The 17,230-nt window shown below is 40.2% G+C and overlaps 1 protein-coding gene across 1 annotated transcript; it reads left to right on the forward strand.

The window, feature by feature from the left end:
* The first annotated feature begins 5,392 nt into the window (after window positions 1-5,392).
* nt5dc2 (5'-nucleotidase domain containing 2) lies at window positions 5,393-14,863 on the forward strand. The gene is made up of 14 exons (XM_085344646.1): window positions 5,393-5,831; window positions 7,746-7,930; window positions 8,024-8,098; window positions 8,202-8,257; window positions 8,341-8,434; window positions 10,956-11,084; window positions 11,505-11,565; window positions 11,659-11,761; window positions 11,873-11,974; window positions 12,095-12,176; window positions 12,324-12,410; window positions 13,342-13,482; window positions 13,861-13,925; window positions 14,275-14,863. Exons 1-14 carry the CDS (start codon window positions 5,456-5,458, stop codon window positions 14,534-14,536), a joined length of 1,818 nt encoding a protein of 605 aa, XP_085200772.1. The 5' UTR covers window positions 5,393-5,455; the 3' UTR covers window positions 14,537-14,863.
* Window positions 14,864-17,230: the final 2,367 nt, after the last annotated feature.

The following is a 17,230-nucleotide window of genomic DNA, read 5'->3' on the forward strand; positions in this document are numbered from 1 at the left end:
ATCATGCTTTTTGTGCCACCAAAATAAATGAATAGTAATAACCTAGTATCATCCACAGCAAGCAGGCTGCTTCTCTACAGCATGTGTTGTTTTCAGTTTGAAATGCTAATACCAGGTATTGCTGGGGTTGCTGCTTATAGAAAGTAGAAATAAATACTGATACCCGATCATTTAAAAAGCATTACATTGAAGTTTGCATCTATTTGCACATTATGGCTTAGAATCAAGAATAAATAAATCTGAAAAAGCTGCTTCATTTAAAGTGTGTGGGAACTCAGACATGACACTGCTTTGCTAAAGGTTTGCAATGAAGAATAGCATGTAAATGTACATGTGTCACTTGATACCTCTAAAGGGACTGCTTAAAGAGCAGTATGATATATGGACTTTGACTTGAAGACAGCATTGCACAGGTTGACATTGGCACTGTAACCTCACCTTTTTTTTTCACTGAAGGCAACTTACAATGTATTAAACTGACTTAACACGACCAATCGTGGTCCTTTCAATTGCATTTGGGAAAAGCTGTTTGAAAACGGAGAAATTAATACTAGAAAATGTTGACACTTACTAAAACTCAACTTTCCTCTTTACTAGAAGAAGCCGCATCCTGCTGATGAGGTTTTATTTTTGGTTAGCTGGTGTTTTGTTTTGGTTTTTTGTGCCTTGATTTTGGTCTTGTCTGCTGTTTCAGAAAGTCACATTTTCTAAATAGAGGCTAAAGTTCAACACTGTAGTTGTATTTTTTTTTAATGTTTTAATTATTTTAAATAAACTCACTGAGCAGTGTTAGTACTGAAAAAAGTGATATCTCATTTTGGTAAAATATTTTCACTTTTTAGCTGGCATGCCTTGTATTTATTAATCATGTTACCTCATTAAGGATTAAGTAATAACTTAAATGAATCAAAATTAGCTGATTGATATTTTAGACAACTGTTACAACTACTGAACTTTCTTTTAATATTCTGAATACATTTGGACCTAATGTATCAAAGATTGTAGACTGCCGGGTTAGCTCCTCCATTTATTTATTGAAGTTATGTCCACACACTCTGGCTAAAAAGTGAAAATACTTTAACATAATGTCATTTTCACACTGAAGGTTGTACATTGATTTAAGTCACTCTGTGCAGATGTGTGTATAATTTAATTGCCACTCTTGTATAATATTTTAACTGTATTTATGTGGTCTGCATTCTGTGTAAATTGTTGACAAGCACACACTCCACATAACACATTTGAGGTCCTCAACTTTTTGTGTATGCAAAGTTGACCTTTCATTGACCTTCTATCCACTTTTGTCATGAAGAATAAAAACAAGCCAACACCGTATAGTGCTCGTGGTTTTGAGTGAGTGACTTTGGTATTTTTCTTATACTGCACTTATGGGGAAAAGGAGTCTGTGCAGTCCTGTGAAAAACGAAGTACACCCCACAATTCAATAGTTTGTAGTTGAATTGTGAATTGACACTACCATGTCATGGTATGAGATGTTTGTGCTGATATGTGATGCTGGGCATTGTGGCCGGATGTCTCCATTTTGGTGTCCATCTACAGTAGATTGCTCCAAAAGTCTTGTTTTTTTCAGATGTAACTTTACAAACCTAACCCATACTGCTTTGTTCTAATTAGAGAGAAGATGCATTCTTTTGGCAGTCCTTCCAAACAAGTCATACCTGTTCAGTCTTTCCCTAATTAAGCTGTCATGCAGTAAGTCATTGCTAACACTCTGTAGGGTCAAAGCTGTCGCTCTTGGGGTTTTTTTGCAGTTTCTCTGAGAAGTGCACAGTCTGATGATCTGTGTAATGCTCAGTCCTGCAAACTGCCATAACTTCTGCTTTTATAGAGATGGTCACACTTGTTGGTGATTAATTGTGTGTATCTCATTAACAGTGCCTTGCAGCTGTTTTCAATTCTTTCTTTTAATTCAAGTCTTTCAATTCCTATGGAAACAGGAGCATGCCCCACATAGCTTTTCACAGGACTTTCCATAGTCTTGTAAAAGTGTTCTTTTTCACATGCCTGCATGCACGTATATCCTGTCAGTTTATTACATTGTAAATACAGCAGGATACTGGTTTGTGGTTAATTTTTGTGGTTTTGTAGGTGGTATTCCCAGTAAGTTCTCATTTGAAAATCTAAGCCTAGACAGCTGAATAATGCAGCATGCTGCGCAATAAAGTTTGGTCATAGAGTCACAAAGCTCTTCTGGCTAGTTTGACTAGAAAGGAGGGGGTGGTGGGATTGGTCTGGACATGATTCTTTTGTGCAGATTTTTTCTGCAGCTTGTTCAGAAACTCCACAGTACAAACACACCAACTTCATGAAAACACAAACTAATAAAAATAGCAAGATATTAGAGTGAAAGCCATCTTCAAGAAAAGAGCAATTAAAAAAACACAATAGTACATAAATTATATTAAAACTAAAGCAAAGAATTAAAATGTACACATTTAACTTAATATATCTCACCCACAGCTATTGTAGCTATTTTTCTATAGGTTTGATTATCTAGTGGTTTGCACGGTTTCCTCACAGAGAGAAAGCCGTGAGTTTCAATCCATCGGCAAGCTTTGCATATATGAGGTACCTTCATGTGTGGAGTTTGCGTGTTCTCCGTGTACCTGCACCTGGAGAGAGCCCATCCCTTCAGGTACTCAGGATTTCTCCACAGACATGAGGACATGCATGTTAGATTAATTGGTGATTCTTCAGTAGGTGTAAATGATTGCCTTTCTGTGTTAGCCCTGCGACAGACTGGTGATTTGTTCACTCTGTGCCTACCCTTCCTCTCACCCTGTGAGATCTACGATAGGCTCCAGCGCCCCTTAGACTGTAAAGTAGATAAGTAAGTGTGGGGGGGGATCATAATATATAGGGTAAGATTTAAGAGGTTCTGAAGAGAAATTACAGCACAAATATATTTGTCATATTGACAAATTTGACCAAACTGAAAAAGACAAAACCTAAACACATTTTCCATTTATGCTTCCATTATATTTTGATTAGTTTTGTAAGTATACAATGTTGTTTCTTCTCCTCAAGTTAGTTTTAGTTAACTATATGTATCTTGGACTCGAATAACCTGTAGTCCTGTAGTTACGTAAGTCAGATTTAAATCTAGAACTCATCAGAACTAATTAGAAACAACAGACAATTAAGTTTCCTAATCTCTTACAGATGATTTCCTCAAGGATGGAGATGCATATTTGGCAGCAGACTTTCCAGTATTTTCAGCTGGAGTGTGTATTCAAGGCCCACCCACAGAACAAGTTTCCAGAACTCTGTGTGAGAAGTTAGGACAAATAAAGAGACTGTTTATATAGAAAATCTATACAGGAAAGCAGGCAGCGCATGTGTTCTGAGAGAGAAATAAGACAAATAAATATAGAGATTAAATGATAAACAGGGTCCAGGATGTCAGTACTTAAGCTCACACACAGAGGTTATGTAATAGAGGAATGAGAGAACGCAAATTTAATCCTGTCACTTTCTGCACTTGCTTAATCCAAGTGCTTCCCAAGATTTCTCTTGTTGTCAAAATGGCTTTTGCTTCTCTTCATTTTTGTGGCCCTTTTTTGAAATTCCTCTGGTTTTGGAACAACAGTGTCTTTAAACTACACATGAACTGTTTTTTGGGTTGCGTTCTGGTTTTTGTGGTGTTCAGTTACCATTTTGCATTAAAGTAAAAAGTAATGAGCACAGTAAATCAGCTTATGTGTGAACAGTGTGCCGTTTTTATCTGGATGGAATGCAGAAGTCTTTAGAAAGTGTATGTTAAGGTGGGAGTGGAAAACAGCAATCCTTCCTGTTTGCCTCGGGGTCCTGGGCGCTCACAGGTCAAGCAGCGGTGGCAGATTGCAGCCTATCACCTTCTCAACACAGCCAAGGATATGCAGGTCTCCAGTTACACCCTGATCCAGATGTCAGGGTGTAGTCTTGTGATCTTTGTTTTTTGGGGATTGGGGTTGATAGTAGAGGCCTTGCGCTGGTGAGGTATTGCACATGACTCTACACCGTAGTGTTCAGGTCAACATAAGCTGGAGGCAGAGACTGCTTGTCTCTTTATGGTATTTACAGGGGTTCTAACCTTTTGAACTGGCTCTTGTCACTCATAAGAATGAAGAAAGTCTTTATTGTGATAGGGGAGGAAGGGCCTCTGAGTTGCGCAGATTAACGGCAGCCGGGCTTGAGAGAATGGTGGGTGTCACAGAGGGTGGTGCCAAGACTGCCTTTTTGGTTTTTCAAACTAATAACAGAACACATTAAGGTCATTTGGCAAGTTGTCAGTGTACTTGAGGTCTTTATGTTTGAAGTTGATGACAGAAGCTGTCATCTACATTCACTAAACCTCTCTCGCTATCTCGCTAAACCTGTAATTTTCCTTAAGGCTCCTCACCAACCTTTTTTCTTTTTTCTTTTCCGGCTTAGCTCTGAACCATCTGCATCAGCTCTGCATCACTGTTTAACTCACGTTTGTGCCTTTTGGTCTACAGCACTCTTTACAGAAGCTACAGCAGGCCTCTGTATACTTGTCCAAGAGTGACTCATCATAGTCCAAGCACAAGAGGGGCCTCCCCCTCTTTTTTTTTTCCTTTTTTGTGCTCCACTAAAAGTCTCTGTGAACTCTAGAACAGAACAGAAGGAAATATTCACACGTATCCATGTTTATCCTATTGCTTCAGTTGCAAGTTTCTTTAAAATGTAAGACTTTGGAAAAAATTAGTTATAATGCTCTGGTTTTGAAGAGAAAGTTTGCATTTTAAAAATCAAATATGCATTTTGTTTTTGCAGTTGACTGTCCGGGGGAAACTTCAAGAAAACATATAAATGCCGCATTTATCCAATACTATGTATTACAATTTTTTTGTGTTTGTTTTACTAAAGTTTCTCACATTTTCTTCCCTCGAAGAGCATAAATGAGGCATTTGCACATGCAATTGACGCATATCCCCGCACACCACGAAACTAAAATACACCAAATACTCATAGAGCTGCACGCTTGTGCGGAAAAACGTTGTCCTGCAGGGTTTTTACTTAGTTGTTTTTTTGTAAAAATTTCCGCCAAGACAACAAAACCTCGTTTAGTTTAAAATGCACACTGTCCAAAAACAATACCCAGCTCTCAGGGCGGATGTGGCAGAACACCCATTTACCTCATATATGCAAAGCACAAACGAAAGAACAAGATGTGACTGCAACTTAAAGAAAACACACATAAGTCACGCTGACGACATGTTTTCTCATGTGAATTTGATCACAGATACAGAGAGTTCCGCGCTTCTGATTGGCTGCAGGAATCGGAGTACCTCCCCTTTAAATGGAGGGCCTCTCGCCCCGGGGCGTGGCCACAGTGAAAACGAGGGTATATGTTTATCTGTTTGCTAGCTTCAGCTTCCAGTGGCAAGCTGGCAGAGGTTTTTAGGAATGGTAATTATAACGCGTCGTAAAAATGTCTTTTAAAACAGTGGGCACATTAACACGTACATTATGGGCAAGAGGAAACAAGACCCCTCCTCTGGCCAGATCCCCCAGAGTGAACAGACTTTGTACCACATGCAGGATCTCTGGAGGAAAAAAGCAGGGCCGCGACGGGACAAAAGAGGAAAGTTGCGGCTCAGATTCGGACAGACCAACTGGCAACGCTCCGTCACCCAGCGATCCACTTCACAGATGCACGGCTGGGGACAAGAAGCGAGCCAAGGAGCCGCTGGGTGCTCCTGGTGTCTGTGGTGTGAGGAGACGCTCTTTCACGTCCACCGCAGCTCCAATGGATCAGATCTCGTACCTGTGGACTCGCTACAATGACATGAAACGGCTGGTTCACGGTAAGCAGAGGGCCCCCCCAGCCCACCACCCCTCCTTTTATTTGTCCTAACTTGGGCCCCCCATATCGCGGTTATCCCGCACGTCACCGTGGCAGCCGCTATGGTTCTCTGTTGACGCCGAAGACATTTTGTTCTTTTAGGGATTTCGTTCATCCTCTTTCCAATTTAGCCACAGATGACACATTAATGCCATGTGTAACACGCATGCAGGAGAAAGTTTTGCACAGCAACCTGTTTAAGATGCATTTGTGCTCACGCGTCAGTTCCTCTGTTTGGCAAGATTTGTTCTTGAAAACAACTCAAGCGGCTGTTGGTGAACGCTGCACGTACACTGTGCGTTTGTGTGTCCTTCTGAAACATGTGTTTGCGCTAAGCATCCCGCTATCCAGCCAAATGTGCACTCACCATTATTTAGGGTTAGGGCCGGTTAACCACAATTCTTAGCTTGATTGTATGTCATCGGATGCATTCTGTAAATGATCTATGTCCTATTTATATTAGCGGTTTTGGCATGCAGGAGGCACAAGTGGGCGTTTAAACAGGTCCCTGCAAATGAGGCATGGAAAAATACTTTATGGAAAAAAAAAGAAAGAAACAGAGAAAACGAACTTGGGGATTTAGGGTCGGTACAAGTTGTTGTGATGTTATCAAATGCACTGACATGCACGTTAGCTCCATATTATTGCTTTTTGGTTTTTGTTTATTTAGTTCACGTGGGCCAGCCCTGCTTTGCATGTGCAGAACATAATAATAATAATCAGAATAACTGTCAGTCTGCAGCAAACCTGGAAGCTGTGCATTTGAAGGGAGAGTACATGAGCAAAATAAAGTATTAAAAGTAAAGGAACTCTTATGCAGCCTTGTTATAGCGATGTAAACAGCAATGTAATGCTGCGTGTGGGCACAGTTTGGTTTATTTAAAGTACTTTTCTATATTTCTCGAGTGTTTATTCTATAAATATGCGTCACGATTTAACTGCAAATGTTATCTTGATTTACAAAGTAAGTATAGCTGCCAAATAATTGTAGTGTAATAACAAAACACAGCATCTCCCTCTGAAGTGTTCTGGAGTAGAAACATGAAGTAGTGTAAAATGAAAACACTCAAAAGTGTTTAAGACCAGGAGCCTTTTTATATACATGTGTGTGTATATATAAGTTTTTTCTAACATACTCTGTTTAAACCACATTTTTTGTTCTCCACATGGTGGGTTTTAATTAAAGCTGGTCACGCATTCTCAATTGGAAATGCAATTTGTCAGATGCAGTCTTTTGAAATGTGACTCGGCATAGAAAGAAAGGTATTTTGTCTGCTCCCAGCAGCAGCCCTCATTGAACTCTGTCACTACAGAGGGGCCATGCCCCACTTTTAGGTCATGTGTGACTCAGTCCTGTGCTCCTGCTGCAGCCAGCGCTGGAGTCCGTCTCTGCAACAAAATGTAAACTGTGTGTTTAATCTGTGCGCATGTGTTAGCTGTGTGACCGTACTCGAGATAGTGTGCAGATAATATGGGAATATTTTCAAAGGCGCAGTGAATGCTGTGCTCCCCGTTATGTTTTCCAGGTTAAGTTGGCAGAAGGTATAATTGTACAAAATGTGCTTTTGGGACGGCCTGAGCTCAGTCAAGTAAAGGGCTAGTCTTAGAAATGCACGTTGCACAACCTCGTGAGCTTGCCAGCTAAACTGGACCGAAAACAGCAGTTACTTCTTTCTCCTCTGCAGAAGCGCACAATCATCAAGTTTCATTACAGAAAGGGTCGTTTACACATTCCCTTTAAATTAAAACATGAGTCAGCTGTAATGAGCCGTCATATCGCGCTCTTAAATCTTGCTTATTCATTGTTGTTTGGTTAATTTGATCTGTGATTCTCAAATTTAAATGAGTCTTTCCCCGTTTGTCTTTCCTGCACCAGACCTGATCCCGCCGGGTGCGTGCAACCTCCTCAACTCCTCCACCATTTACGCGAACAACGAGGTCGACTTGGCTGAAGTGGACATCTATGGCTTCGATTATGACTACACTCTGGCGCAGTATTCCAATGCGCTCAACGCAATGATCTACAACAAAGCCAGAGAATTCCTAATTGAACACTTCAAGGTGTGCTTTGCATCAGTTGTGTCAAACGTGTTTGCTTTGAAACTGATTTTTAAACACAGGCTTATTTAACCTGCTGGTTGTCCTGTTTGACAGTACCCCGAGGGCATTCGCAAGTACGACTACCTTTCTAACTTTGCTGTTCGGGGCCTTCACTATGACATCCAGAAGGTAAAATCTTTTAAACTACACTTTAACCATTGCAGGAGCACAATTGTGCATTTTCTCTGTGCAGCTCATGAAGTGAAACTCAGTTATTTTTGCTCCTCTGTAGGGTCTTTTAATGAAGATAGACGCCTTCCATTACATTGAGCCGGGGACAGTGTACCGGTAAGAAATGAAAGATGGTTTAAGTGAATTGCGGGATAGTGTTATTAGACCCCAGTACATTCATTTGTGTTTGATGTTCCCAGGGGTCTGAGCCCAGTGCCAGATGAGGAGGTCCTTCAGCTCTTTGGTGGGACCTATCATGTCCCCCTGCAGCAGGACAGTGGCTTCTATGGAAAGGTAAAAATTTCTTCTTCTTCTTTTTTTTTTTTTAAATTTTAATTTGCAGAAGAAACCTAAAAAAATGTAAAATGAAGCCAAATCAGGACATGTTTGGTTTTTTTTTTTTTTGTGACTTTCTGTTCAAAGTTGATGCTTATTTTTGATCCTTATCATGTCAAACTAATCCGAAATAGCTAGGAGAATTTAAAAAGCACTCAAAACAACAGCTTGGGTTTCAGGAGATTAAGGAAGATATATTGATTTTAAAGTTAAAACACTCCAACTAGACACTCCCTATTAATCACATTAGTTCAGTAGTCCAATAACTTTAAATCAGAGTTTAGTGGAGAACTGTTTTACATTTACCACAGTTCTTGCACTTTGCCTCCAGATTTGTTTTTGTACATTTACTCTCTGTGGAACATGGGTTTGTTTCGGCACAGACGTGAAAGCCTAAGTACTGCCGGATCAGCAAAATATTACAGTTTTATTTGGACCTCCTCAAACAAGGAATTTGGGATTTAATCTGTTGCTGTACACAGATTTACCAAATGTTGGGGTTTTGTACGGCTTTAGCATTACATAAGAACCAAATGGTGAATTTTGTAATCTCATTTCTTCCTTTGTTGTCATGAATCGGTTGGAAGGCAATGTTCCAGTCCCAAAAGAGCTGATTATGAGAACTCTGTGTCTGCACTTTGTTTTGTTTTTTTAGTTCTGTACTCGTTAAGGCAGGGAAATTAGAAAGCTCTGCTGGGTCTGGGAGTCACCAAGCTTTAAACTGACATGTTTGCCCATTAGGAGCAATTTGGGCTCTGAATGTTTTGAATCAGACTCGAATCATTTTCGCCCGATTGAACCTTTTAAGTGGTCTCCTGCAGCAGGAACGGTGCCTCTTTCCATCTGTAACAATCCTGTCCAAAGTAGGTCTCTAATCTCATTTGGTGCAGCTGGACTCTCTTAAGGTACCAGCTTGTTACTAAGTTAGTTGGTCCTACACAGGGCTTTTAAACCCATATTTGTTTCAATATAGAATGATATCCAGTGTTTAAACTGATAAAATGTACCATTTTAAGAAATAAAAATTGTCTCCTTTTGAATTTAATAGCAGCACCACATCTCAAAAAGCTGAAAAACTAGAGGAGGAACAGCTAGAGGAGTGTTTTGCAGTTAATTAGGTTAACTTTCAACAGGTCGGTAACAATTTCATCTACAGTGCATGACAACCAAAGATTCAAAGAATATGGATACGTCTTTGTGCATGAGGGACGAGGCTAAAAATCAATATTGGATGCCCATGATGTTCAGCCTCAGGCGGCACTGCATTAAAAACAGGCATGATTCTATAATTGGAAATCAGTGCATGGACTCGTGAACACTTCCAGAAATCATTGTCGGTTAACAAAGTTCACTGTACCATCCACAAATGCAGGTTAAAGCTTTGTCATGCAAAGAAAAGAAGCCATATGTGAACATGATCCAGAATCATTGCTGTCCTTTCCGGGCCAAACTGTTCTGGGGTCAGATGAATCAAAATTTTGAATTCTTGCATTATTCAGCAAGATGTATACTGCATCAATTTACCAGCATGGCTTTGTAGTAGAAGACTCTGGGAGCTGAACTGGCCTACCTGCAGTCCAGACTTTTTACCATCTGAAAACATTTGACTTACCATCATAAGAAAAATAAAACACCACAGACCCAGGACTTTATATCAGATATTTATATTTATATCTATATCAGACAAGAATGAAACAGCAAAAATCCAGCAACTGGTCTTGTCAGTTCCCAGATGTTACGCAGAAGTAAACACAGCCCTGTCTTGACATTTTTGAGACGTTTGGTGTCATCAAATTCAAAATGAACTAAATCTTTTGCTTTCTTTTAATGGCAATTTTTGGCTATGTTTTCTGCGTTCTCCTGTGAATGAAATGTGCGTTTATGAGATTTATAGATTGACTGAAATGAGTAGATGTTTGTCGCTTAGGGACAGTGTCAAAAATGTGGGACAACCAGTAACATGGGCTGTACTCATTTGTTATGTTAATCGTACAATAGCTTAGGACAGACGTCATAATGAGGAAGAACTCTGCAATGAAGTGAAACAGAGCATTAAACAGTGCAAATTGTCCTGTACAGACATTGTGTTCTTCTTATGCATACTTTTTTTGTGTGTGTGTGTCTTCCTCTTTTTGAGAGACTCTGCTGTTCTTCCCTTTCCTGTGTAAGCCAGCCTCTCAACAATCAGTATTCTCTCTGCATTGTCATTGCTGGTGGGTTTCTTGCTGCTAGCTGTGTGACTCTGCTGCATTGCCAAACTCTTGCGCAAATGGACACAAACACAGGACGATAAATTTAGCATCATTGGGTAGTGCTCGTATTGAAAACTGCTCTTAATTTAGTTTTTAAGTTGTTCAAAACACAGTAAAAGGCACATGAAATGTTTGTTAGCTTTGTTTTAAACAAAATAAAGTTAAAATGTCATCTTGTGAGAATCAAACATTAACTTGCATTTTTTTTTTTTTTCCCCCCCCCACAGGGACCAAAGGTGAAGCAGTTCATGGATATCTTCTCCATTCCTGAGATGACTCTCTTGGCTGTAGCAAATGACTTCTTCATCACAAACGACATCGAGTATGATCCCGTTCACCTCTTCAAAGACGTCTCTGTGAGTTATGATATGTTTTAATGTCCGTTTCAAAGTCTGGCCTCACTCTGTAGCTCATACCAAGGGAGCATAGGGAGATTGGATTTTTGACTATATCTGTGTTGCGTGCTTCATCGGCTGCACGCTCAGGAATTTGCTGAGCTCCGGAAACGTTTGCAATGGACTCTCTCTGGTAGAGCGAAGAACAATAACAGCTTTTCCTCTTGGTTCTGGGGTGGAAGGTTTTCAATTATACAGCACGCCCACTACTTCATCATAATTTCTCCTCTGAAAATAAGCAAACTGACAGGTCATTAATCATTTCCAAATAATTGGGGTCTTTCTTCCCAAGTGACTGTAATTCAAACTTATCTCATAGTAGAGATCAAAGAAATGTTCTGAACATATTGTGAAAAACATTCATTGGCGTTTAATCCACAGGAAGCAGTCGGCATGGTTCACCTCAAAGGATACATGTACAAATGGATTATGGAAGATCTCGGTAAGACTTCCTTTCACGTCTTTCGGTTTTGTCTGCGCCCTGCTACAAAAACACCAGCAGTTCAATTAATTTTTGTTTTTCTTTGCTTTACAGATAAATTCATTCTCAGAGGGGACGAGACGGATGCTGTTTTGCATCGATTGGCCAGCAACGGAAAGAAACTTTTCCTCATAACCAACAGTCCCTTCAGCTTTGTGTAAGTGTGAGCGACTTGATGGAGTCCACGTCTGCAGTAGTGCACTCTGTCCTAATGCAAAGATAAACACCTCGGAGCTCTGTTACATTTATGCTTCTTGTCTGTGTGCAGCGATAGAGGAATGATGCACATGGTGGGGAAAAACTGGAGAGACTTTTTTGATGTGGTCATCGTGCAGGCAGACAAACCTCACTTCTTCACCGACTGTATCAAGTGAGTAACTCCTTGTAGTCTTTCAGTGTGGCGAATGTGCGCCGGCATCCTTCTCATGAGATGAGGCGCAGTCATTTCAGTGCTCCTGTTTAACAATCTCCAAAACTGTTGCTCTTACAGACCTTTCAGGCGCTTGGATGGTAACGGTGACCTTCGGTGGGAAAAAATCAAGAGTTTGGACAAAGGACAGATTTACAAACAGGTCTGTAATGAAAAAAATGTTCATTGGCCTTTGTGGCATTTGATTTATTTAACTGCTGTGGTTTTTACACATTGAAAAGTCTGCATGTTTTTACTTGTTGTGTTCTGAGTGTCTAATGAGTGTATGTGGTTGATTTTATTGTTTCAGGGAAACCTATTTGACTTCCTCAGACTGACAGGGTGGCGAGGATCAAAAGTTCTGTACTTTGGAGATCATCTTTATAGCGACTTGGCTGTGAGTATCCGAGCACGGTGATCTCATCATGATGAATTGCCGAGTCAGTGTTCTGCATGGTGACTAACCTTTTGTGGTATAGGGATCAGCAGGAATTTTCCTGTGTGGCTTCATTTGACGTCCTTGGTGTGCGATTTAGCAAAGTGAGATTTTTTTTTTTTTTTTTTTTTTAGCTTTGATGGTTCACATCATTTGAAAGATACACAAGTACAGAGTATGTGCAGAGATGCGCACGGTGCCAGATGCCATCTGTCTCCACGTATTGCACGACTCTGAAAGTCCTGAGAGCATTTGGGTGGGGTCAGAGCAGACTGTGCAGTGAAAATCTGAAACACTAGATGGCAGTATGAGCGCCACAATTTTTCGTCAGAAATTGAGGACTGTTTTGTGTTACTGTGCAAAGTAAAGGCACACTGTATAAACATATTAACAGCGAATATGTCTGTAATCATGTATCTAATAAATAAGAGAGTAAAACATGGCAACATTTGTTGGATCTTCCAAACAGAAGACAGTCAAAGTGATTAAAAGAGAGTTATTGTGCTCATTTCCAGCTCCACACATTTATTCTGCCTGTTCATAGTTTACAACAATGCTTATTTATAATATTTATAATATTTATAATATCTGGGGCTCTTGTTCCCTTTTCCATTTAAAATGAGCAATTTTAGCTTCTTTCTTTTGGCCAGTTGTCTTTTTGATAGGCAGCCTCTCACAAACAGCAGGTTTTACCAGTGGGTGGGTGGCACTGCCATGCTCAGGGCACTTTAAAACGCTGTTGTTGTTTCAGTTATAAAGTCCTTTAATTATGTTGGTGTTGGCTCACAGTTGTTGAGCATCCCGCTAAATATCAAATGTTTTTCTAAGGGGAAGAAAAAAAAAGAATAAATTGCTGCATATTTTCTCAATACGCTTTTGTCTTTTGTTGCAGGACCTCATGTTGAGACATGGCTGGCGCACAGCAGCCATCGTACCTGAACTGGAGCAGGAAACCAAAGTGGTGAGCACAGACCGGTATGGAATGAACCTCACCTGGATGCAGGCTTTAACTGGCTTGATGGAGCGCCTGCAGGTGAGAGTTAATCCTTGAGCTGTTGGGACATTATATTCTGCTTGCACTCACGCATGGCAAACACTCACATACCTGAAATGATAACACATGATAACATGTTGACAGAACACAATGTTAAAAGAAAAAAAACCAAACTGTTCAGATTCCAGCGTGAGAGTCCACGTGCTTACAATCCTGTTAACGTGTTATTGGATTCTTTGTATGAGCTTAAACGAGACAAAAAAACTGCAGTTAAGACAACTTTTGAACTTTAGTTGTTGTTTGTCCCTACTGTTGAACTCAGACTCAACTTATCTAAGGGACAAAATTTATTGTTTCTTCTCCATATTTATGTTTTTGAAGAGCTAAATTTATTCATATTGTTCTTTAATGTCCTAGACACACAGAGATCCCGTGTCTAAACAAGTTTTTCTGGAATGGCAGAAGGAAAGAGAGGAACTCAGGTGAGTCTTATCATCTTAATCACGGTCTTAATCTTTAAAAGCACCTCCCAGTGTTCCCAGTGATGTTGTTTAACAAGTCTGCACAGTACAAACACTGGCTCAAATGGAAAATTTCAGTTTTTGCTGTACTATATATCTCAGTTAAAGCATCCAAGTATATTAGTTCTACCTATCTTAAATGTGAACAGATATGATAATAACATTTGATATGACAGCGCTTGAGCTAGAGTTACTTTTTTGAGGAGTTTTCACTTCTCCTTGCTTCTACCACTTCTTGTTATTTCACAACTTTGACATATTCATACATGTACAATGTCATAACTTTTATCACACTTTTTTTACATGCTAGGGTGATGACGAAGAACCTGTTCAACCCTCAGTTTGGCAGCATCTTCAGAACGTGTCACAACCCCACCTACTTCTCCAGACGCCTGTGTCGCTTCTCAGACCTCTACATGACGTCACTGAGCTGTCTTTTGAATTATGACCTCTCGTACACTTTCTACCCCCGCCGCACCCCTCTGCAGCATGAAGCTCCTCTGTGGATGGACCAGCTGTGCACAGGCTGCATGAAAACCCCTTTCCTAGAGGAGATGTCTCACATCCGATGAGAGCCAGAATCTCATAAGTGACTGATAAGATTTTATGTTTTTTAAAGCCTGGCAAACACTTAGCCTGAGGATGTCTTACCTAGCAGGGTTTCCTTTTAATCTAAGGAGAGGCTGCACAGCTCACTCCGAAGGGCACAGTTCTTTTGTTCAAAATAGTGAGCACTTTCCCCGTAAATCCCCTGGAGGGTGCCGTGTATGTAGCTCATGTCCAGAGAGCATTTAAATACCTTGCGTTAAAAGATCAACAGACACTGTGGTTTCTTCCTGTAGCTAACTGTGGAAGTCTTTCAATACAATGCTACGCCGCACAATTTAAACAAATAAAGAACTACAAGTTTTATTGATGGTGTTATTTTATTAAGCTCTTTGTATTCTCTGCCAGTGGGTTTCGAGCTTTGTTTCGGACACAAAGGGGCAAATCAGAAGTTCAAAGCACTCCTGTATTTATCTCTACACAAAGCACTCTGTCATGTGACTTGTTCTTCACTCTTTTGTCATACAAAACACTTTTGACAGCACATTTACCATGTGTGGACTTAAAAGCTCCTTGTTGCATTCACTTTGTCAGATACTTTCCTATAATCCAACAAATGCTCCTGCTGTGTCCGATGCAGGTTCAGCACTCTTTACTGTTTTATTAAGGTTGGGTTGCCCGGTGGTGGTTGGCTCTATATGAAAGTAACAGTTCTTTCTCTATTAAGCTCGTCATTGCGCCTTTGATGTATCATGCTCGCATAAATTCCACTCTATTGCAACTGCATGAATTTACTTTTTTTAATAGGTAGACATGGAAAATGAACTACTGATTTTGAACTTTTTGTGCAATTTGTATATTGTAATAATAATGCATAGCTATTAAAAAGAGATGACTCGCTGAAGTTCAAACCAAGCATCAGAAGAAGGAAGAAAAACGATTTAAGTGACTGTTGAATGATTGTTGGTGCCAGAAAAGAAAAGTTTGATTATTTTAGAAACTGTTACTAGGAATTTCCCACACAACCATGTCCAGGGTTTGCAGAGAACGATAGAGGAAAATATCCAGTGAGCGGCAGGTCTCTGACAGAGGAAGGCTTTTTGATGTCAGACGTCAGAGAAGAAATCCTAAACTGCGTCGAACGAAAGGTAACAGTAACTCAGATAACAACTTACTCCACTCAAAGTATGCAGAGAAGCTTTTCTGAACACTTAAAGTATCCAGCCTTGAAGAAAATAGGCTATAGCTGCTCACCAAAATTGGACAATAGAAGAAATAGAATATTTAGATGCTAGGATCAGAATTTGGTATAAAAAAAAACACAAACATGAAACTTGGCTCAATCCTCCCTTGTAAAAGTTCAAGCTGGTGCTAGTGGTGTGGGGGATTATTATTTTTATTTTTTTGCACATTTTTTGGGCCCTGAGTGTCATTTGAATTACACAGCCTACCTGAGTGCAGCTGCTGAGCATGTCCACCCCTTTATGAATGAAAAAACATTGAAGTTGGTTGTGCTGGCACGGAAAACATTCAATGTAGTGTGCCCATTTAAACACAGAAGGCAGTTCCAAAGATTATAATTTGGTAGATTTAACAAATAGATGGATTCTTTCTATTGATTCAAACAAGAATGAAACAGAAAATGACAACTAAGAAGTGCTATCACTGCTACTGAAGTGATTCAGTAAATGAGGAACATTTATGCCACAAATGCATTCAGTTTTTTTTAATTAACAGTACGGTGATCCAGTGTAACACAACCATGCATTCAAGTGAGAAACTATCTCTTTACATTGCACGGTAATCACTTAAAAGGTTCAGCAGTCTCCTTAACTTACAGGCTCTTTCTTCTCAGCCTTGTGGTAACGAGGTAAGAGGTCTACCAGGCGAAAGAGGTGGAGTTATATAGACTTCGGGGTGTGTCCTACAGACCGACAAGGAGCAGGATACATGCTGTATGCTGGTGTCATGAAGGTGGAAAGGGTTTAGATGTGATTTTAACGATGACAAAGTGTACCCATTCTTTGATGGCTGTTTCCAGCAGGACAAACACACTATGCCACAAAACTGAATCAACTAAAATCGGGTTAAGTTGTTCGATGTGCTCAAATGACCGGATCTCAATCCAACAAAGGACACTTGGCATGTGGTGAAACTCTGGAAGAGATTCAGTGTGCACCAAAATCTCTGAGGAGTGAATTAAGGCAGTACCTACAAGGTGTACTTGTAGGTAAAGTGTGCCGTGAGTGTATTTTCTCCTACAAATTTTCTTGCACCAAATAGCCCATTGGTCGTTTGGTTGCTAGGCAGCGCACCATCCATTCATCTTCAGTGTAGTCCGCATCACACATTCATTCACTTCCAGCCGTCTGCCAGAAGACAACAGCAAAGGTACTGTGCTCTGATATGCTACTCCCCACGTTTCTGTCGTTAGCGTGTGGCCGAGGTGCAGGACACTTATAGCCGATATCAAACAGCCGGGCTAGTATAGCATATAGTCAGGGCTAGTATAGCGGTCCTTGTTCAAGTTTTGTCACGCTGTCCCGTCCTGGAATCAGCTGTGTAACTGCCGACACTTAGCGTGGATCTGCATTGTACGTTTGTGTGAGTAATACATGTTCTGTATTTACAGCATAAAACTAATTTTAAGAGACTCAAAACACTGTGTGCAACACGAATAAGTAAAATGTAAAATTGTAATAACAAAATGTGGAATACAC

The sequence above is a fragment of the Diplotaxodon limnothrissa genome, linkage group LG20, assembly GCF_057381915.1.
Source record: "Diplotaxodon limnothrissa isolate DT_005_m linkage group LG20, D_limnothrissa_male_GT1.1, whole genome shotgun sequence".
Taxonomy (NCBI): domain Eukaryota; kingdom Metazoa; phylum Chordata; class Actinopteri; order Cichliformes; family Cichlidae; genus Diplotaxodon; species Diplotaxodon limnothrissa.

Excerpts from the sequence above, each read along its gene's own strand:
- nt5dc2 (XM_085344646.1), top strand. The coding sequence starts at position 5,456 with ATGTCTTTTAAAACAGTGGGCACATTAACACGTACATTATGGGCAAGA. Across the intron at positions 8,099-8,201 it reads TTCACTATGACATCCAGAAG|GGTCTTTTAATGAAGATAGA; the intron begins GTAAAATCTTTT and ends GCTCCTCTGTAG. Across the intron at positions 13,483-13,860 it reads GCTTGATGGAGCGCCTGCAG|ACACACAGAGATCCCGTGTC; the intron begins GTGAGAGTTAAT and ends TTAATGTCCTAG.